This window comes from Ammospiza nelsoni, chromosome 1 (genome assembly GCF_027579445.1).
Source record: "Ammospiza nelsoni isolate bAmmNel1 chromosome 1, bAmmNel1.pri, whole genome shotgun sequence".
Lineage (NCBI taxonomy): Eukaryota > Metazoa > Chordata > Aves > Passeriformes > Passerellidae > Ammospiza > Ammospiza nelsoni.
Window position 1 is genome coordinate 81,974,157 of NC_080633.1, and position 22,169 is coordinate 81,996,325.

The 22,169-nt window shown below is 39.3% G+C and overlaps 1 protein-coding gene across 2 annotated transcripts; it reads left to right on the top strand.

Moving 5' to 3' along the window:
- The first annotated feature begins 14,116 nt into the window (after positions 1-14,116).
- Positions 14,117-21,779, top strand: LOC132074205 (carboxymethylenebutenolidase homolog). Of its 2 annotated transcripts, XM_059473831.1 has the most exons (7): positions 14,121-14,324; positions 16,368-16,411; positions 16,732-16,954; positions 17,729-17,836; positions 18,903-19,045; positions 20,194-20,285; positions 21,274-21,779. In XM_059473831.1, exons 3-7 carry the CDS (start codon positions 16,740-16,742, stop codon positions 21,451-21,453), a joined length of 738 nt encoding a protein of 245 aa, XP_059329814.1. In that variant the 5' UTR covers positions 14,121-14,324; positions 16,368-16,411; positions 16,732-16,739; the 3' UTR covers positions 21,454-21,779. The 2 variants fall into 2 exon arrangements, with proteins under 2 accessions (XP_059329823.1, XP_059329814.1); XM_059473840.1 differs by lacking the exon at positions 16,368-16,411 and having other exon boundaries at positions 14,117-14,324.
- The last annotated feature ends 390 nt before the right edge of the window (positions 21,780-22,169 follow it).

The window sequence follows — 22,169 nt, forward strand, 5'->3', positions numbered from 1 at the left end:
GCTTGGATTTGGCAGCAGTTGCCTTGCCTTGCCTTGACAAGGAACTGTCTCTTAAGACTATTTGCTGCCTTCGTCTCTGGTGAAGATGGTGACCCATCTCTGGGCAACTGTGAGCCACAGTCATAAAAATTATATTGTGATCCTACTTCACATGGAAAATATTTATATCCATTAAATTAACTAATAGGGGAATCTGGACTGCTTATTTCCCAAGTCTGAGGTTCTGCTTTGCTGTCAATGAGTTTTCAGGTGGAAGAAGAAAGGATTTTGTGTGTATATTTGTGTAAATAAGGGCATTCTAAGGTAAGTGAACATTGTAAATTTTCTTTTCAGTTGTACTGGGGACCTTGAAATCCATGACACAAGTGGTTATCTCTTAAACTCAAGGACGGACAAGATTACACAACCAAGGTCACTGCTGTACATTAAAATGTACACTGTAAGGTACAATACAATACATGCATCATCAGTGTGACTTGCTGCTATTTGCCATCCAAAAAATGCTGGAATTGAGACTCTTTCCTCTTCCAGCACTGGTAAATAAGCCTGGTCTACTGGCTTGTTGTGCATAACGAAGAGTTAGGACTGAAGACATTAATTATTTATGTAATACTTGCACTTAGACAGTTCTTAGTCATGCAGGGAATTGTTAGATTTTCTTCCTTTAGATTCACTACATTCAAGGACTTTTGCTTTTTAATTCTTAGGGACAGCATAGAAAATGGATGCACCAATTTTCCAGACAAACTAGGAACAGAATGTTTTCCAAAGGTAAAGGAGATGAATGTGCCTGAGATGACTGAAAAACAGGTGCATGCAGACATGCCTAGATCACAGTCCTAGGACTAAGCAAGCCTAATTCTCTGCAAAAAGGACACACATGTCCTGAAATGCTTCTGACTTGCCCTGGGAAGATGGTGGCTGGCAGTGTGTTGACACAAATTAATAATTTACTAGACCTAGCCAATGGCTCCCTTCATGGCTCTCAGGAATGAAGGAAGGCATCAGAAGCAGGTTGTAGGCCAAAATAACCTTGGGACCACCAAGATGGTAAGAGAGCTGGAGCACCTTTCCTGTGGAGACAGGGGGAGAGAGTTGGGGTTGTTCGGCCTGGGGGCTGCTTCCACACTAATGAACCATGGAGCTCTGAGATGTTTCACAACTTCTCTAGGGCAACCTGCCCAGAGAAGTGACAGAATCTCCCTCTTTGCAGAAGTTCAACACCTTCAGGGCGAGTGAAACTTTGAGTGGTGCAGTCTTGTCCTGGCCCATGAGAGATTGGACAAGGTGAGTTCCAACATCACCTTCAGCCTCCAACCCCCCCTGATCCCTAAAATCCCCATGATGACCTGACCTGGTGCTTTCAGTACAAGTCTGTTACCATGTCCCCAGAGGGTATCTCTGGGTCCCCAGATGCTATCCCACAGCTGTATCTTATGTTGCCAAATACTGAGGCTCCAGTCCCACAATGTCTCCATGTGTGCCAAGGAGAGCTCCAGGCCCTTGGCACCACTCCTGTGCCTACATAAACTCACAAAAACTCTCCAAGTGTCATGGCTTTGTGAAGGCAGCACCAAACACTATGTCATCTTTGAAGGAGACAAGGGACAAGGGTGATGAAGGCCTTGAAAATAGCATTTTGAGGGAGGTGCAAAAGCAGTGTCTGCTGTAGTTTGTCCTGAAGTGAAAAATGCTGGTTGCATTATTGGTGTTAAAACCAGTTTGAAGTAGGATAGATACTGTTTTCCCAAATACTACTCATCTTCTTTAAAAATAGAATTCAGTGGGGAGCCTCTTTAGGTGACACTTGTCCCTATGATCCAGGTGTCGTGGGTGTGGGATAGCATGTGTGGGATGCAGCTGTGCATTGTGTAAACAGATTTTATAGGAGAGACATGAAAGCTTGCTTGTACTCTTCTCCAAAGGCACCGAGACATGGTGGGTCATCAGGGTGGCACAGGGTGTCTCCAGCTATTCAGGGCATCCAGGCTCTCCTGCTGCACACAGCATGTGGCCACATGTGCCATGGCCTCTGGGGTGCCTGAGAAACTGTTCCTTGGGTTGATCTCACTGCTGGTGGATGCTCTGACCTCATCTCTGCTCACCCTTCTCTTTTTTCATTGCCGTTCTTCAGTGAGCAGGTAAAGGGTTTGCACGTAGTGTCCTTTAAAAGCTGCATTGAGGCAGGATGCCTCATACCTACAGAAACTGGAGGATGGTTTGCCTTGAGAGAAGGAAATGAGGTCGTTTTTGCATTTCTCAGCCCAGACATAACTCTGGTTTAGGCGAGATCTGCTGCAGTTGGTTATCACAGCTTGTTTTCAGCACTGCATTAACAGCACCATGGTTAACAGCTTCACAGCCAGGCCACACTTGCTCCAGGAAATGTCCACAAGATGGGGCCCCTTTCCTTGACAGCCACCAAGAAGACTTTTAGGGACTTCGGCTCTAATTACAGTAATCAACACTCTGAGTGGTCCCTGTCAAATCCTGCAGTAAAAGTACACCAGTGTCAGAGGAAACCTGGCTTCCTAGTAAGTGGAGGCTGTAGTGAGCAAAGCTGTTGAATGTTGTCTCTGCATGTAGCAAGGCACCAGCCTGTTGGGGTGTGATAAAAGGTGGAATGTCATCTGCTTGTTAGGAGTCTGTAGTAATTCAGAGAAAACTCAGGCTTGTCATACAGCATCATCACACTTCTGAGTATTTATCAGTTTATCTCCTGTATTAGCAAAATCAAATTACCTTTGGGATATCATCAGAGCTTGATAAGCCAATAAGTTGGAAGAAGCGTGATTTGAATTTTAACCCAAGGGTATTCTCTTTATGCTTGCTCATCATGAGCCAGACCTTTCTTTTTCCAACATAAGCAAGTATAAATAGAGTTACACTAAGCTGCTTAAAGAAATTTTAACTGTGGCAAACAGTATTAATTCCAAAATGCTGAGTTAATCTCCTTGCAAGTCTCTGTTAAACTTAATTGGCCAAATAGTGAAAAATCACTTTAAAATTCCTCGGCAAACTAGAACTCAGTTAAGAAGGGCAGCCCAAATATTTATCACTGGGAAAGTAGCATTCCAAGAATAGCAGCTGGTAAATCTGAATTTCTGCCATCCAAGCATCACCTGGACTCAGGTAGGAGAAACCTCAGCTACAGAAGGAAGTATTGTGGAGACAGATTTGTGTCTGGCATTCCTGTGCTGCATGAGAAAATGGGGAGTAGCCACCTTGATGCCATAGAATAAAACTGGACAAGGACTGATGAGCAATGAGAAGAATAAATAGATGGGTGAAGGAGAAGGCAGAGAAGCATTTCAAACTAGTGCTGTTTAGAGTCTTGTTAATATTTCTGTGCTGATGCTACAGCCCCAGGCTCATTGCTGTGGGTGGGAGAATGGCACAGATGCTGTTATGCTCTGGCTGCAATATTAGGAGTTCACAGATAAGACTCTGTCCAAAATGAGTCTTACCCAAATTGTTTTGCTATTTGGTTTTATTTTCTAGAGAGGGATTATATGATTAATTAATCTTGAAACTGCTTTTAATACCATTTACTGCATTACAATTGTAGGAGAGAAATTGAAGAGGGATTATTGGAAGTGTACTAGAGGTCTTATTTAGCATCTATTTTAATTAGTTAGAAAATCTAGAATGGGACAAGTAACTAAGATAAGTAACAAAAACCAGTTCAGCATTGAAGAGCACATTTGATTTTTATTGTCAGCATGCTGCATTTCACTTTAGTAAGGGGACCAGCCAGACCAAGGAATATTGCTCCAGCACATGCATTTACATGGGAGTAAGCAAACAGCTCCATTTAGATCAGTTAAGAGTGACAGCAGAGAAAGGTTTTAAACAGCTTCTCAGACTAGGGTAAAATAAATGCTCTTTGTATGACTACCTAATGCCTGTGAAAGGGAAGAGGAGGGATCATCAAATATTAATTTGGTTTAAAAAGATGCTATAGTGGCCTTGTTGAAAGATACAAGAAACTAAACTGAGCTTGAGGGTTTCATCTGAGAGGACCTCCCAGATCATAAACTCTATAGAAGCCTTTTTTCACTTGAGGAGAAATGGACTCATTTCCAGCTTGTCCTTTAAAATGCATAGCTCTGGAGAAGTTATGTATCTGTGCTGTATGAGGATGTGTTATATGCACAGCACTGGTGTATGTCTCTATTCTTCTGACTACTGTCAGTTCAAATTGCACTGTTTGTAACTTTGCAAAAAAATCCTCTGCTGATTTACCTTCTTCAGGCTGACTTATTAGAACCTTTAGAGATGCCAGTCAATGATGGGTTCCCTGGGAAAGGATTATGTATGGAGGGGATACAAGAGACCAGCAAAGTGCATGTAGAAGCAGCAGCTTTGGAGTCCCTGAAGAGGAAGGGAAAGGGGACATACAGAATGGAAGCTTGAAGGGAAGAGCAGACAGAAAAACAGCAGGATGACAGTGAGGTCCCACAGGAGTTACTGCAAGAGGTTGCCAGGTGCCAGTGTGTGAGGAGGAACTGTAAGACCACATGAGAGGAGTGGTTATGAAGTAGTGTGTGGGGACATCACATGGAAATGTAGCTATCACATGCTGGATTGCTCCAGGCACAAAGCTAGGAGTGGTGGGCTGACATAAACCCTTCCTCTGCCCTTAACTCTCTCATGGGTTATGCTGACTGACCTGAAATTTATGAATATTTATGCCATAAACATGTCAACAGCCTGTTTACAACAAACACCTGGAACTTCCCTTCCAACCTTGCCATAGCAAGTGGATATCATTAGGTGTCTGGAGGGGGCTGGGAGGACTGCATGAAGATTGACTCATAATCACAGCTCTTGTTGCAGATAACAACTGGTTTGCATTTCTGCTTTCCTGCAGATTCCTAGATGGCTGATGAATGAGGCCCTGCCCGTGCGATACTGGAGGCAGATTTGACTATGAGGGTTGTGGGGCAGGAAGTACAAGTTGAGCACATCAAGGTGTACATTTGCAAAGCACCTGCCAGCACAGGCAAATCTGTGATTGTGATTCATGATATGTTCGGATGGCACCTCCCAAACACCAGATACATGGCTGATATGCTAACAACTAATGGATACATGTAAGAAATCTTTTATTTTCCAAGAAATCCCACTCTTTATGATTTCTAGCCTTACCTTAGAATGGTTACATGTGAAAAGAAACTATTACCAGGCCAGTTTGAGCAATATATTTCCATAATACTGACCCAAAGAGGAACATTGCTGTGTAGTATGGCAGAGTATAGCATGCTTCCTTCATTCTTTGCTGATTACAGAAGTGACTGCACATGCAGAATGTGTAGAATATTGAAAACACAATGCAGTAAAAAGTGATTTTTCTTATTTTCCCAGCAAAGTGAGATGGCTTTTAAAAATAGTGTGTTCTGAAACACATGCATGTGTTCTGGTTTTGCAAGCCTTTTCAAAATAAAATCATTCAATCTGAGTTATATGGTGGGATTTTAAAAATTTTCCATCAGCAGAAGTATGAATGAATGTAATGCATTTTGAATATGATATTGAATATGTGCATATGAATGGTCCCTATGCACACATGGATATTACATACAATCTTGTACCCCCTTCAAAGCTTTCATATTAATTTTCAATTCATGTCCTGCAACAGTTAAATTCCAAAATGCAGAAAAATCTTGCAATAATTGGACACGGCACAATGTACTCCATTTGCTTTATACATTACAGACATTCATATGAGCTTTTAACAGGAATGCAGTACCAAAAGGCAAACCTCCACATGATTCTGTAGAAGTCTGGGTTGGAGTGAGTACCTTTAATGCCCTGAGCCTATGGAGCATGAGGGAAGCCAGATGTCACCAGACAGCTGTGGTGGGCTGAGATCTGTCTGTGGCACTGCAAGGAGGAGACACTGTCTCTGGAGAAAAAAACTCTACCTTTGCAAGCATTAGGGTTTTACTGAAACACGGGAACGATGCAAGGGTCAATTGTCTGCTCCCTGTCTTTCCTGATGTCCCCTCTTCTGCTCCATGTTTGGAAGGCTGTTTGTCTTGTGATCAAATGCAAATGTTGTCAATGGGCACACGCCCTTCATGCTGTGCAAATCACTGCTATGACATTGTGCTGCTTTGTTACAGCAAGAGTCTGCTCTGTCAAGAGTGCCCAGTGTCTGATCAATTGGTATTTTTCAATATTACCTTGCAAATTTTCCCTGTGATTTGTGCTCTGCCATACTTGTTTTTGGGATACCTCCCTTCCCTCCACCCAAACTGTTAAGAATGCAGTGGTCAAGGGAAAAAGGCTTCAGGAGAACTGAGCGTTTTCAGGCAGCAGTGTCTGAATGAAGAGAAGTTGTATATATCTTCCAAGATGCTGCTGAACTGGTACATCAGTGCTCACTGAGAGGAAAATAGACAGATTTTCCTGGTGCAGTATGGGTTGAGGAGCTATGGGAACTCCATTTCAGAGACCATATTAAGCCTGATGGTTACTATTGCATTATTAGATCAGTTTGAGTGGGAAAACCTGTTCTTCTGCATGGGTTTGGGAAGGTTCACTTTCAAAGCACTATGTGTTTCTGACAGATTCTTATGCAAAGGCTGCACAGTTCTGCCCATACATTTCCAAATACATTTATAAATACATTTATGCTCTGGGTGCCACTGTTAGTTTTTTGGGTTGTTTTTTTTTTTTTTTTTTTTTTTTTTTTAATAGAAATTATAGAAATGATCAAACAAGGTGAAGAAAAATAAATGATTGCAACATACTTCAGTCTGATTTAGGCCCAACTGATCCAGTCATTTCACCATGTTCAATAACATCCATGAGGTGTGTCTGGGGATGGAGAGAGCCAAAGACATTTTAATAAGTGAAAGATGATTGCTGTTTCCCAGGGATCCCATTGCTTCCACACAGCAACACCTGGTGGTGACCTAGTGATGGCAGCCTTCTGCACCAGGAAACTCTGTCCTCCACTAGTAAGTCACAGCTGCTGCTGGTCGTGAGACACATTTCAGCCAAGGTCATCCTGAGCTGGGGTTTGCATCCCGTGATGCAGGAGCTCAGTGCTGAGTGGACTCTTACTGCACTTCCCTTTTTCCAGTCACCAGATGAGCAAAACCCTGCTCCCCTTCTTCCCACACAGTTTCCTTCACTTGTTCTTTGCTGACCTCAGTCCATCAGGCGTCTGTTGTTTTGGTTTTTTCCTAGCTCATAAGTAAGCCTCACCATGTGCCCTGTAGTAAACAACTATTTTATGTAATTGTCTTGGTTTACATGGAACCCATCAATGATGGATTTAGGTTAAATGCTATATGTTGTATGCAAAATGTAATTTTCTTGTAATCAGGACAGAGTTTTAACATCTTTTACAAGATCATGCATTGAAACTATACTGCGTATAGTTTCAAATTATGTACACAAAAATAGGTTAAATACTACAGACACCCAGGAAGAACAGGTTAAATACTATGGATTAGAGTATTAATATTTTCCAGATTTGTATCACAGAGTGTGTTTTGTGGTTTAGTCATTGAAAAAAGCATTTGTAGGTATATGTAAATGTTTTCTAATGCTCATAGGTATTTCTGTGGAATAGGCAACAATGTTATTTAGAAACATTACTTTCTCAGGAAAAAATGTCTGGATAGAAATCTTCCATGCAATGAAGGGCCCCCAAAAAATCTCAGTGTTTTATTAATTAATTCCATTTTGATTTTTGTGTCTATGTGTGCAGAGCCAGCTGCCCAGACTTTTTTGAGGAAGAGAAGTTCAGATGCTTTCTGGTGAGTGGTCTGAATTTGAGGATTGGCTGAAAACTTAAGATGGCAGGAAAATACCAAGTAAAATAGATATCACATTGCTTGCTGCTGTCAAAAACTGCCTTTTCCCACTTTTTTTTTTTGTTTGGTTTCTTTTTATTTGGTTTTGTTCAGGCTTTCTTTTGGTTTTATTTTGTTTGAGCTTGGATATAGCTATTTTAGCTACACTAGCAAAAGTAGCCTTTTGAAATTATTTCCTAGAAGTGGATGGAATCAATGATTTTGCCTTGAAGAGAATTCAAGGACAACTTTCTTAGTAGCGGCTTGGTGAAGAATTTTTGTCCTCTGCTGTTGACAAAAGTTTCTTCCTCTGCTTCAAGAAGCCCAGTTTAAAAGTGCTCATTGACTCAAATAATGAGAAACCACAGTTCTGATCTGATGTCTCACTGAGTTTAACAGACTGATCCTTTAAGGCGCTGTATGCAAAGAAGAAAGGAGATAGTGATTGTGCCAGAGAACTTTCCCAGCAGTGTGTAATTGCCCCCAGGGAGGTGCTGGCTGCATCACCAGGCAGAGTGAGGGCCAGTGGCTCCCCAGGAACGTGGAGCTGGGAGCCAGTAGGAGTATCCCACCCCTCCTGTGTGCAGCACTGCCCGCACATTTATCAGCCAAGACCTGTCACTAGCAGGCTCTGCTGCCTTAATAACAGAGAGGGAAGCTGCTGGCAAGGCAGCCCTGAGAAGGGGTCAGACTAATTAGAGGCCAAACTAATTGACTTTCCTGGGAGAGCAAATATCTTGGATTATTGGGAGTAGCTGCATCGAAGGTTGCTGAGCTTGGGTATTTGGTGAGAAGGTTATGGGAGACATAACTGGACCATTTCCAGAGTGCTTCTGTCTCACAGGGGTCAGTTCTCCTGGAAACTTTTTAGCTTGGAATTTGCCCTCTGTCTGCTGCAATGGGAAGGCAGGGTTGGGTGCTGCCTGGCATTTCTTACAGGCAATTCACACGTTTCAAGTGTCAGCCCTAGTCAGGAAGGAATTTCTTGGCACTTAATTTGCTTGTTGTGTGTGTTTGTGTCTTGGCAGATAACGCTGTGTTTTCAAGGCTGGTTTATTGGGGAATTTCACTGGTGCCCAAGGGGGTGAGGAACCGGGGCTGGGAGCAGCCTGGGGGTGATATAAAAGCCTGATCTGCCACCCAGCTCCCAGCAATACTTTTTCTTTACTGTCTCTGTACGGTGACACATCCTACAGGGGTAAACGAGTGTTTTCAGAGCACAACATCTCGGAGAGACGTATTTCAGGCTACCTTGTAGGTTCTGAAAACATCTACCATGTTTGTTACATTGACTTCCCTGCAACAAATATCCCAGATGACAACTTAAAGTTACTGTCAGCATTTTCACTGGCTAATAAGTGGTATTTTCTAGAGAGGTTTTTGCTACTTTTCTATCAAAATTTACAAAGCAAAAACTGGTCCAGCTTCTCCCAGAATGGCAAGCTTTTTTAACTCTTAGGTAGGTGTGTAATCAATACGCATCCTTTCCCAATCCATCCTTTTAGGTTTTCTTTGATGTAGTTATGTTCCTTTAGTATTGAATCCCACTGAAATATCTATTTTCTCTTTCTGATGATATCAGATTAGCAACCTCTAACATTTACCTGAAATAATTAATTATTTAAAGTATGCAAAAGAAAGTACAGTAACAGTAACAGCACAATATGGTGACAGTCATATATGCACCTCTATATTTTCGTATTTTCAGATACTGGTTTTACTGTGGTTGCTCGATTTGCAATTCCTTTCATGTTCAGAGAAGTTGATGCTGTTCTGAAATACCTAAGGGAGCAGTGTGGTGCAAATAAATTAGATGTCATTGGTTTTTTGAGTGGGTGGTGCTGGCGTAGGTCACCTGATGATCACACACTTGGAATTAAAGGCGGGTGCATCTCTCTATGGTAGGTAAATTCAAAAATATCCTACAAGCAGGTACATGTGCATAAGCTTGTTGGGTAGCCTAAACACTTGGTGCAGCATCATTTTTTCAAATGAGGCTATCACCTGATGAAGAGAGATATTTTTAGCAGAGTTGGAAGGGTACTATGCAAAGAAGAGGGTGGTGAGGATATTCGTTCCTACTTTTGGAAGGGCCATAGCAGACATGTCCTTAATTTGGATCTGGACACACATACATGTTGTCCTTGGGTCACTTTCCCAATTTAGCTTCCTTTTTCCTGTTTACTACTGCTCTGCATACTGCAGAGCCAGAACTTCTTCACCCAGGAGCAGAGAGTGTTATTTTTGTGGTAGCTGCTCTGTAAAGTTAGATTGCAGTTATTTTAACAACAGCTTTCCTTTATTTTAACACCAGTTTTCCTTTTGTGTTCTGCTCAAGAAGCTGGGATAGCTGAGCTGCCCTTTCCTGATGTTCTCAGAATGTACATTTTGAACTGCTTACTAAAACATTGTTTCTCCCAGTCAGTTTGAAAGAACTCAAGCTTCTATGCACAGAAGATATCTTTGAAGTCTTAATTCAGATATTCTGTCTATACTAAGAAATGGGCTTAAATAGATTTTTATTCCAGAAATGTATCTTTTGAGGAACCATGATACCAGTAGCTTCAAAATAAAGCTCATATGTATGGCTACATATTGTGTGAGATATGAAAATTTCTCACTGCAGAAGCAGAATGCTCTGAGTCTGGATTTCCACTAAAATGTCAGTTGAAGATTTTGTTTTCATGTTTTCTAGGACTAATCAAAGATTCTGATGATATATTCAATCTCATGAACCCTAAATCTTTCATTTTTGATGAAAAAGATTACTTAATTCCCCTTCATCAAATATGCTAATAGCCTCCATTATCTTTGATTTCTGCATGTTTTAATTTCCATCCTAAACTGTGAGTTAAAACTCAGCCTCCTAATAGTGCTTGAAGATCAAAAAAAAAAAAAAACCAAGCAGAAAAATAGAGCTGGACATAGAAGGGCTAATGCAACCTAGGCAAAGAATTAAATCTATCTATCTACCTATATGTATTTTCAAAGTATCTTTCTTTTGTAAAAATATGGTTACTAACCCAAGTAGAAAAGTTTCATAAGAATTCCACTGCTGTTTTGGAGTACCCTACTCAGGGACCTATCCTTTGCTGTATGACTTTTTTCTATTTATGGGTCTAGGAACCCATAAACCATGTAGGATGTGCCAAGTTGCATCCAAATGTGTCTGTTAGAGGCTTCTTGTTCAGTTATAGTGTATGTGGCACTGCCATATATTTCACATAGGAAAAATCTTTGTCATGTCCATGTCTTTGCAATTGGGAGCCTCCTTTTAGCAAATTTTCTAGAATCTGAATGGAAAAGTGGATGCTGTGCTTTAACATGCACTGAAATACTCTCCAGTTCCTTGAGATTCATGTTTGAAGTTAGACTAAAGGTAAATTAATCTGTGTATTATGGCCCTTGTTCATCTATGTTCCAAATAAATCACAAGCCTAAAATTTAGGAACACAAACACATTGCTTGGTGCAGCTCATTTAGAGAGATGAAGCTTTTTTGACTTGTAGCCTGGTGGCAGATGTGTGTTTAGCAGGTGATGTAAGGGAGCACACATCTTTCAAAATTTGTGGCTAAGGTTATTCAGAGGGGGTTCTACTTTGTTGGATTCCCTGTGGCTCAGTAAAACACCATAGATTCCTAAACTGACCAGTTTAGGAATTGAAGTGTGCATTGCAATGTGCAGACAGGACATTTTAATGTGAAGCTTACAACCATGGCTGCTCCCTGAAGAAGAAATCTCACATTTCAAAAACAATCCATGTTTTTGCATGATGTATATTGTTCCCTAGTTTTTCTGTCAGTGATATGACACAATTTTCCATGTCTCATCAGCTCAGGATTGTATCCTCATCAGCACCCATCCTCCATTTGTGGCCAGCAGTAAGGAATTTCCCTCCATGCTAAACATCCTGGCAACCTGTGCTTCAGGGGATTTCTGAGCTAGAAATTTCTAATGCCACTCCTACAACTGTGTCAAATGGCCACTGGTGGACCAAGAGTCTGCGGAACTTTCTTGAGCTGCTGAGCTCTAGCTCATCTTGTGACTGTGACTTCCATGGTTTAATTAAGCCTCATAATTAAAGAGGGAGAAAGGCTTGTGATCATTAGTTTGAACCCAGCTGCCTCATATCTTCATCAGGTACTGCTATTAGAAAACCAAACATGAGTATGTCCCTTTTCACCTTTTCAGTGCTACAGATAAAGACTGCATATCATTTAAATGGGGAGAAAAAATGTAATTTAAGGAAGTCATAATTTTACTAATGACAGTCTCTCCAATTAAATATACCATCACAGAAATATTTATTGTGGTGTCTCTCATGTAAAGATAGTCAACAGTACTAATGACCTGTATTTCTCTTAATGGGATTGTTAATGTGTTCCTACTTTATATGCTCCTAATGGCCCTACATCTTTCTTATGGGGAGGTCCTCAGAGAATTCTGACCTGAAACTGCTGATTAACTGTTGATTCCTGTGTGACACCACCTATCTGTAATGTATAAATGCAGGTGTTTCCTGGGTGATACAGCTGTCGTAACACATATTTTCCAGGAGAAGAATGCAGAAGTCTGGAAGTGTATTGTGCCTTAATTTGCCCCAGCGTCAAACACTGATCACTCCACATTAATGGTGTTCCATTAGTGTTAGAAGGTTTGTTAATGTGGGAGAGGACAATCAGGACATCTATTTAGAGAACAGCAGTCATTCATAAATTCTGGAACGGCATGTGAACTGCAACACTAACACTGTGACTAAGCAAAAAGAAAAAAAACAAACTGACATGCAGTATTTTTGTGAAATGAAAAGGTAGACAGCTACTGAACCATATTATCATAGTTTTTTTATGTCATAAATGTGTATTTTATATATGTGTATTTTTAATATATGTATAAAATATATAACATATTTTATGGTTCCTACAAGTACAGCCAAATATTCATGATAAAACTGTAAGTCTCTGAGTAGGAGTTGGAAATGTGAGATCTGAAAGAGGTGAGTGTTTACATCGTGAAGTGAAGCCAAACGCATGTACAGAGATTGTGGATGTATTGAATTAAGGTATGACTTCTAAGTGAAAAATCAGCGTGGATTGCCTATCAAGGAACATGAAACAACAGGAAATCAAAAGGAGTTCTGTTTCCAAACTTTAACCTTAATATTAAGGTAAAGTGGAATAGTCTTACATATAAATAATTATCTCCACATGACTAAGAAAGTGGAAATGTGGTTAAACAGCTCTAGTGGAGAGAAGGTTCTGCAAGCATTGCTGCCATTTTTGTTTTCTGTGATGAAAACTCACAATTGTTCTCTCATTTATTTGACTGCTGGTCTCAAAAGCTGATATGGAGTACCTCTTGTCCTTGTGTGCTATAATTTGTGGCACACAAGTGGGAAGAGCCAAAAAATGTAAAAAGGTTGGGTTTTGAGCTTTGCTCTGGAACTCTTGGATGGGCTTCTTTAAATTTGTTTAACTTTATTTTAGGGATTGTAAACAAAGAGCACTAAGGAAGTAACATAAAATATGAGCAAGCACCTTATATATGAGGATTAAACTGTAAGACAAAAGTGTGTTAGACTAGTGTGCATTTAGTCTACTTCATAGATGCACCTCTGAGGAAACAGGAAATTTTGGGTTGCTAATATATTTAGCTAAAGGTCTTTACAAAATAATCCTAATAATCTCATAAAAAGAAAATCAGGAAAATGGGAAGGATACAAGGGTCAGCCAGAAACTAAAAAGAAAAAAAACGGCATAAAGTATCCTGTGGTAGGATAAAAATGTCTCTGTTTTAAACACTTATTGAATAGCATGGACGTACAGCAATCTAGAAAGTTATTACTTTCTTACATGCTACTCATTTTCATTCTTAAGAGAAAATATTTCTTTTCATTTCTGAAGAGAAATGAAATTTCATTTCTTCATTTCTGAAGAGAAAATATTTCAAAGGTGTATAGTATATATATATATACTACTTTGTCTAGTATAGAGCTTTGAAATGACATTTCTACTTTACCCTTATCCTGCTGATGACTTTAAATATGCCTTTTACCCATGGATAAATAGTCTTGGGAATTAATTGCGCCAATGTAGCGTTCAAAAGTGCATTGACTCCAACCTTTAAAAACAAAGGAACACCTTTAAAAAAAAAAAATCCTAGGTGGATTGTTCAGCTAAATCAACATGTTTTGGAAACATGAAAGAAAAATCCCTCCGGGGTGAATACCATTTCGTGCAAGTTCAAAGGAAGGCTTGGTGCCCAGTGATGGCAGCACACCCCGCCCACGGTGCAGTGAAAGGAACAGCTTTAAAAAGAGCGGCCTCCGTCACTCGCAAGGCACAGAGATAAAGGCAGGGAGTTATGTAACTCTCTGTTAAAGAACCCGATCCTGCGCTCTCCCCTTTCCTTTCGGGAGTTAGAGCTTTGTTTGGGGATCCAGTTGAGCCACAGCCATCCACGCCGAGCTCCTGCATCGTGCTTTACAGCCCCGCACATCTGCAGCGCTTCAGGTACGTGCGGGTTTGTGCGGGTTTTGTTTAAAGTCGTGGCTTTTTTCCCCCCTCAGAAACGAAGAACAAGCGCTTGCGAGGTGTGACTCAGCATGTTCGGGAGACTTTCATTTTATTTGCTGGCAGAGTGCCGGCTCATTTAAATGCAATTGCGGGTTACTTTCTTCCATTTCTTTATTTCCCCCTCGCCATTTTTTTTTTTTCTTTTTGAGATGATGGTTCAGAAACCTGTTATTTTCTCCCCAGAGGTGGGGAAGACCTCTGAGGAGGGAAGACTCAGGAGAGTGTGTTTAAAGTGATGGTGCCACACAGCAATATCTTTACATTTGTAGATTCAAGTATCTGAAAATCAATTCTTGTTTGCTCTTCCAGTAAATTCTCAAGTGCTTGCAGGTGGAAATGGTGGCACACCAAGGCTGTGGGTTTTCAGATCCTCCTAAATTAATAGCTTTGATAAATGTAAGAGGGGGAAATTAATTTTTAAGCAATGTTTCCATACCGTTTTAGGAATGGGAAAAGATGCTGTTTGTATGTACTGCAGTAGATGCAGAAACACTGAAGTGTCTTGTCTATGCTACAGAGCTTGCAAGTGTATATGGTTTATAAACCATACCAACCAATGCTATCCCTCACAGTCTTACATCTGGAGATGTTTTCATCAGTGAATATATCTACATCTTTAAATATCTCATGTTCTATGTGTTGTTTTACATTTTATCAGATAGTATGAAATGTTTTCAATTAAAGCCTTTGAGGTTATACTGGTAAGGGCATTGTATTTGTGTTTCTGGAGTTCTGAAGTATATGTGTCTTTAATATTTAATCTCTGGTATTCTTATATTTTCTGGTTTAGTCTAACCAAAAGGAAATAGTTTGTGAATGGAAAATTAATTATGAACTTATTATATATTTGCACCGTCTTTTGCCTTATATGCTCATTTATTCATTCATTTTTTCCTGGTAAACATATTTTAATTAGAAGTCTTGTATGTGAGACCACAACCTGTAGAGAAAAAAGGGCACTTATGGGTGTGGCTTATTTAAAAAAGAAAAGGTAGAATACTTGTGTAGACATGTGCCCAGAGATAATACAGCTTTCAAATATGACACAGCTTGTCCTCAACTGATCTGAACAGATCTGCAAAAATGAAATCTCCTGGTATCTGCAATCTAGCTCTGGTGATACTGCTTGGGAGATTCTAAACTTTAAAGTCTGCAAATCCAGAATATATTGGCCTCTAGTATTCTGTCCAAATTTTCTGGCTGCCAAGTTGTGTGTTGGCTTTCCTAAAGCTGTCCCTTTACTGCCACAAATCTTTAAGTCCCACTTGTCCAGGGACAGTTCAGTAATCTGCTTTTTACTGTTTCTCTCTGTATTTTTGACAGACTCAGGTTTGAAGATCCTTGTTTCTTTGCTAGCAAAGTTTCTATGGCAATACATGTTTTATTATCTGTAGAGAGCTTGGGTAAATCTTTATCTAAATTCTTTCCATGTTCTTGAATCATTTGTAGATGCTCTGTGAATATTCAAAGGAGTTATTCAGGTCTGTTCACTCAGTTGGTTAACCTAAGCTTGATAGCAGAAAATCATTAACTTGAGTCCAAGGAGCTGCCTACAGGTGTGTTAGATTCTGCTGGTACTTTTTGACCTTTGTGAATTACTTGTTTATTTTCATTTAAGCAATAGTTTGAAAAAAATTAACCATACCCTACTCTTACCTTCTTGATAAAAGATTTGGCTCAACTTTACAAATTTGGTTCTTCATGTTCAGTGCTGGTTTGTTTTATTTTTTTTTGCATCTTTCCCAAGTATCCTTCTTCAAATGTTTGCAACACCTGAGGCTAAAGCTGTTTAGAAAAAGGATTTATTGACACGGAAAATTTCAGCTATGTTAAATTTTAAGTCCCTGGATGAAAATATAATGCTCAATCTATGTGTTGTTATATCTTTCTACGCACTAGCTGTCAGTTTTTTCTTTCAAAATGCTGAGACTTGTACTGAGCCATTACTGTCTACTAAAGAAAGCTATGCATTCCTGACAGGAAATGCACATGATGAAGAGTGGAAGGACTGGCTTCATCCCCATGTAAATAGTTTGTGATGGTTGCCTTGGTGCTTGCTCATAACTTTATTTTGATTTGCTACTCACTGTAGGGCATGGAAATCCTAGCATGTACCAGGTCCCTGCTGAAGACTTCATAACATAAGAAACTCTAACAATAAACTTATTTATGTTAAATAACCCAATGGGCTTTTTGAGTAATGCTTCATTTTAGATCAAACAGTAATGAGCATGTTCACTCTATTACTGTAATGATTAAAAAATTCAATAGTTGATGATACTGCTGACATTTTTCAGTGTGGCATGCTTTGGTATTCACTACTGAATGTTTTTTTTTTCCTTAGTATCACCCATGGCCAATGAATCGAGGCCCTGCCCCTGTGACATTGGGGACAAGTTTGACTATGGAGGCCGTGGGCAGGAGGTGCAAGTTGGGCACATCAAGGCGTACATCTGCAAACCTTCTGCCAGCACCGACAAAGCTGTCATTGTGATTCATGATATATTTGGGTGGCAACTCCCAAACACCAGATACATAGCTGATATGCTAACAACTAATGGATACATGTAAGAAATATTACTGCTTTCCAAGTGTCTTTTTAATAAGAAAGTTTGTTGAACCAACTGTTCCCTTCTTTCATGTAAACCATACAAACACAAATAATTTCACAGTCTTTCTTTACCCCTTTCTCCAAGGAGCTTTCTGGTAAAACAGTGAAAGAAGTCTAAAATTATTGAGTAGTCTTACCATAATGAGTTAGTAGGTAAGCACAGAAGAACAGGGGAGAAACAGAAAATTTTCTTATTCTGCATCTTTCATCCTCTATGAGCCTCTAGCAGCCTGCTTCCTCCCTTTGTGCAACTTGGCTGTTATGGTAAAAATTCCAAAGATGCTGAAGAGCTTTTCTAGGAAGTAAAAGTGTACTAGCTTGTGCCAAATAGAGAAACAAATTCTCAAATATGTGAAAAGCATATTGAGTATCCTCTTTCCTGTATTACTGGGTTAGTGTTCCTTCCAGGCTAAACCGTGTAAATTGTAGTTTCTTTGGTTTGGTTTTGAATTTCTTTTTTAAGTATGGTAGGAAACCACCAAGGATTTTCAGTTACAGTTAACTATCGAATTAAGTAATGAATTTTAACAGGGTAAAATGTAACTGGAAATTATACTAAGTCTCCTTATTAGATGTAGAAAATTATTGAGGGTTGCTGATATAATGCTTTGGTGTGGGTTAAGTGCTATGTATTCAGCAAAAGAATTTGTTGTGTAGTACATATGGCCTTCCCTTTAATCCCTTTCCAATATTATTTCATGGACATAAAATATTCTCATTTTTCTTGCAGAGCCATCTGCCCAGACTTTTTTGTGGGACAAGAAGCTTGGAAACCTTCTAATGACTGGGCAACTTTCAATGACTGGGTGAAAACACGAGAAGCCGGCAAAATAGACAAGTACAGCCATTGTTCCTCGTCCACCGAGGGGACATCCCTATTTCATAGGAATTTTTGCCTCAGTGAAAATGTAAAATTAGTTCCTAAATTATTAATGGGTCAAATATAGCTGAATGTCCAAAAATAGAAAGTTCATGCAGCTCATGGGACAAGCTCACGGTCATGTGAGTGGTGCTTTACAGATCAAAGTAGACATTTGATTCATAAAAGTTCCCAGTGTTTGTCTGTGCAGAAAGTAGAAGCAAAATGAGTGAATGAAAAGGAAAGAGCCAGCAAAGGCTAGAAAATGCAGCTCACTCTGCCACTTGGATCCCTCAGGAAGGCACAAATTCCATGGATTTTAGATAGGGTGCAAATGCAAGCACTGTGTGACGAGGGAACATTTCTGCTGCTCCCCATCAGATCACAGGTAGTTCAAAGCATACTGCTTTCCCACTTTTCTGTATTTTTCCCATTTTTATCTGACACATAGCTTGATTGCATAAAGTACCTGCTGATTTAGAAAAAGCAATTGGAAATTTGCTTCCACAATTTTATAAAATATTTGTCATCCTTGTGAGAGATGTTTTGCATATAAGTCACATTTGTGATAACAGGATGCTCTTGACTGGCTGTGGGTCTCAAACTTTTATTTGTGTTCCCTTACATAATAACTGCTGGTATTTGTGAAATTAATTGGACTGCTGTTCATAAAATCACGTGATGTCCCAGTAACAATGATCTAGGAAGACTGATTTTCTCCCTTGTCTTCTTCCCTGGAGTTTGTCTTGTATTTTAGAAATTAGTAATAGTGAAGTGGTGTTGTGGGTTGACCCTAACCAGCAGCCAACAACCTGGACTCGGTTGCTCCCACAAGAGGAACAGGGGAGAGAATAAGGGAAACAAAGCAAGAAAACTCATGGGTTGAGATAAAGACAATTTGATAAGTAAGGGAAAGAAAAACCAGGAGTGATGCAAAGACAGTCACTTTGTCACAGAAGCAGACTGATGCCCGCCCAAACTTTGAGCAGCAGCCACCAAAGAGAAAGAGGCTAGAGCCTTAATTCACTTTCATTTGCATTCTCAGAGAAGTTGATGTCGTCCTCAAGTATCTAAAGGACCAATGTGGTGCGAAGAGGATTGGTGTCATTGGGTTTTGCTGGGGTGGAGCAGCAGTGCAACATCTGATGCTGAAAAATCCCCATTTAAAGACCGGAGTGTCCCTCTATGGTGAGCCTGAAATACCTGCTGCATTCTGAGCAGAATACCAGTGCAGGAAGCAATTCTTTAGGGCTATTGCTGTAACGAAGTTCAGTGTGACTTCTAGTGGAACAAGGTGATTTTATTATAAATAATCTATAAGTGATTTGATTTTGCACACTCGCATTTTTACACTTAAGTGTACCCAGCAAGATCTATGAATTTAAAGAGTGGCATTTTATCTGTGAAAATTGTGCCAAATGCCATGGCCTCACTCATTTTGTGGTGATGACAAAAGGGCTTCTAGGCACATCTTTGCATCTTTTAGACAGTGGTCCCTCATTACTAATAGGACCCATTTTTTGCTCTCTGTTTTAACCCTGTAGTCTCACACATTACTCAGTGCATGTATACTGCCTTTGATATTTTTCTTATTAACCTCTGTACTTCCACAGAACCCAGACCAACTTATTGGTTATTATTTATTACAAATTAGAAGTGAAAGCAAATTGAAGATCTTTTTCCAGAAAGATTATTGGGATTGTTTTGATGCACTGATATGTTGATCAATTGAGCCCATTCAGCAGTGTTACTTGCTAATATTTTACTTTTTTGTTGTAATAATGTCAGGAATTAAAAGAGTAGCCAGTGTGGCAGCTGGTTAGTTCTGCTGTAACTTTTATTCAAATACATTTGAATAGTCAAAATTACAATGTCAATTTGTCATGAAATCATATCAGTGTAAATATATGTACACTGAAATTGTAATCATGTATGTGGAATGATCAGTATTAACAATTATCTTAAAAATGGTCTTCCCAAGCCAGAGGGGAGCAGTTCCAATGTGACCATCTCTCACAGAACCCGCTCTGACAGCGGTCAGAAGCAGTTGCTGAAAGCAACCCACAAAAATAGGGCAGATGTAACAATTCTTTCCTGATTTTTTCCCACAGAACTGGTCTCTGGTCTTTCTTTTTCCCACAACTGATGTTATCTCTAATGACATTGCAAACATTTCACAACAAAAGGGACTTTAAAGCAAAGTGTGTTAAATTCCACTACAAACTAATCAGCTGTAACTGATGAAAATGTCCTGAAGTCTCACTGTATAGATTTTGTAGTGTTTTAGCTACTTTAGGTAGCATAACTTCTTGTATGTATGTTTTCTTCTTCCTTAGGAGTGATCAGCCGTTTTGAGGACAAGCAGAGTCTCCTGCATCCCACCTTTTTCATTTTTGGTGAGAAGGATAACATTGTTCCATTGGACCAGGTGAGTTTCCCATCACAGATATTTGTCTTTTTAATGCTTTTTGTGCTTGCTTTGTAATTTGGTTTTAATGAACACAGAGTAGAAAACTAATTTGTACTTTTCTTTCTCTTTCACTAACTCTTGTAGTACTTCTACACAAATTGTTGTTGTTTATCCCCAAATTAAAAAGTTTTACCATGACATTAAAAGCATTTTCTGTTCCTGTTTGGAAATTTGGGTGATTTTCATCAGTTCCTAGGAAAGAGCTCATGGGTATCCAAAGAAAGCTTTCTGACAAGTTTAAGATAGGAGACCCTTTTTAGTGATAGCAATGGTCCATAAAATCTGCCTGTTCCAATGGAATCACTTGTGGGAGAATTAAAAAGATCCTGTGGCTGTCCTTTTCCTTTCCCCCCTGTCCTGCAGAGATTCTCCTTTCTGTCACTCTGTCAACAGTCTTTCTCTGGAGCCTGAGTGGAGAATGCTTGGAGAAAGGTTATTATCTGCCAAGGGGATCAAAGGGAAACGTGTTTTTATTGAGTGATGTTGGCTTTAACTTTCCTAGCAAAAATTCCAGTCACTCTGAACTGCTGATTTTGTCTCTGCCCCTCCTCCCTCAACTTCTAATTCAAACTCTTGCCCCAATTTTTTAAATGTGTGGTCTATCAGCAGCAACTCATACTGTGTTCACTACATGATAACCTTCTCATGATGCTGAGCAGTAGGTTTTTTTACCTTTACAGGTGTTAATAGTAATCCATGTAATATTTTTTTACATTTTACTCAGTCACATGCTGGTATTTTACTGGGGGGAAAAAAAGCTTAGTTAAATAAAGCAAGTGCAGTAACAGAAATGCATTTAGGTATAAAATTAGTAGAAGAGAAAACAGTGGCAAGGATAAATTATGTCTGTCTTTCAGAGAAGTTAAAAATGAGGACAGCTTTGGGACTGTAAGTATAGAATGTGTTAACTTTGTACTCAGCCAACATAGAATGTTCTGTGTTACAGGTCACCTTGCTGGAGCAGAAGCTTAAACAAAACTGTAAAGTTGATTATGAAGTTAAAATTTACCCTGGACAGACACATGGGTTTGTGCATCGCAAAAGAGAAGATATCAATCCTCAAGATAAACCTTATATTGAGGAAGGAAGAAAGGATATGATCAACTGGCTGAATAAATATATTTAGGTTAAATTAATGTTGATAAATAAAATCAATTGTTGTACGAAATCAGAAAATAATAGACTATATTGCTTAAGATGTTCTTACAACCATAAAAATATTTTGTAAAACTCTTCTGCAATAACACTACTTATTTGCACTTACCTTCTAAATAGGGGCTTAGAAATGGTTTTTCAAATGTTGAAAGCTATAAATGTAAAGAAGGTTTTTAACAGTGGTTTTGTATATCTTAAAATTATTAGAATTTTATATGGCATCTTTTCTGGCACCTGAGAGTTTAATTTTTTTTATATCAATGTCAACATGATTAAAAACCATTGAAACTCCTCCCACCCTTGAGAAGTTATCTCCTTAAGGCTGTGTTAGCCATTGTTTAACTGTGAGATTTTCAGCTCCAAGATTTTAGGGAAATATTGTTTACCTAAAATAGATTAGGTACATTTAATATATATATTTATATTTATATCTATCTATCTATATTATTATATATATTATTGTTTAGTTCTGGGAGATTTTCTTGGAAACAGAATATCCTCTTCAGACTTCATGAAAAGAGAGCTAGAAAAGGGAAGGGGAAAGACAATGGAAAGAAATGTATGTGAACAGAAAGGGAGCTGCAAAAAGTTGGGAACCATGACTAAAGTGAAGAGATTAGAAGAGATAATTTCACAATTATCTTGATGCAAATCCTTCATCAAATTGTTCCTTTATCACAGGTTTCT

Coding starts and splice junctions, on each gene's coding strand:
- LOC132074205 (XM_059473840.1), top strand. CDS start 16,740: ATGGCCAATGAATCGAGGCCCTGCCCCTGTGACATTGGGGACAAGTTT. Junction 19,046..20,193: donor GACCGGAGTGTCCCTCTATG/GTGAGCCTGAAA, acceptor CTTCTTCCTTAG/GAGTGATCAGCCGTTTTGAG. Junction 20,286..21,273: donor ACATTGTTCCATTGGACCAG/GTGAGTTTCCCA, acceptor TCTGTGTTACAG/GTCACCTTGCTGGAGCAGAA.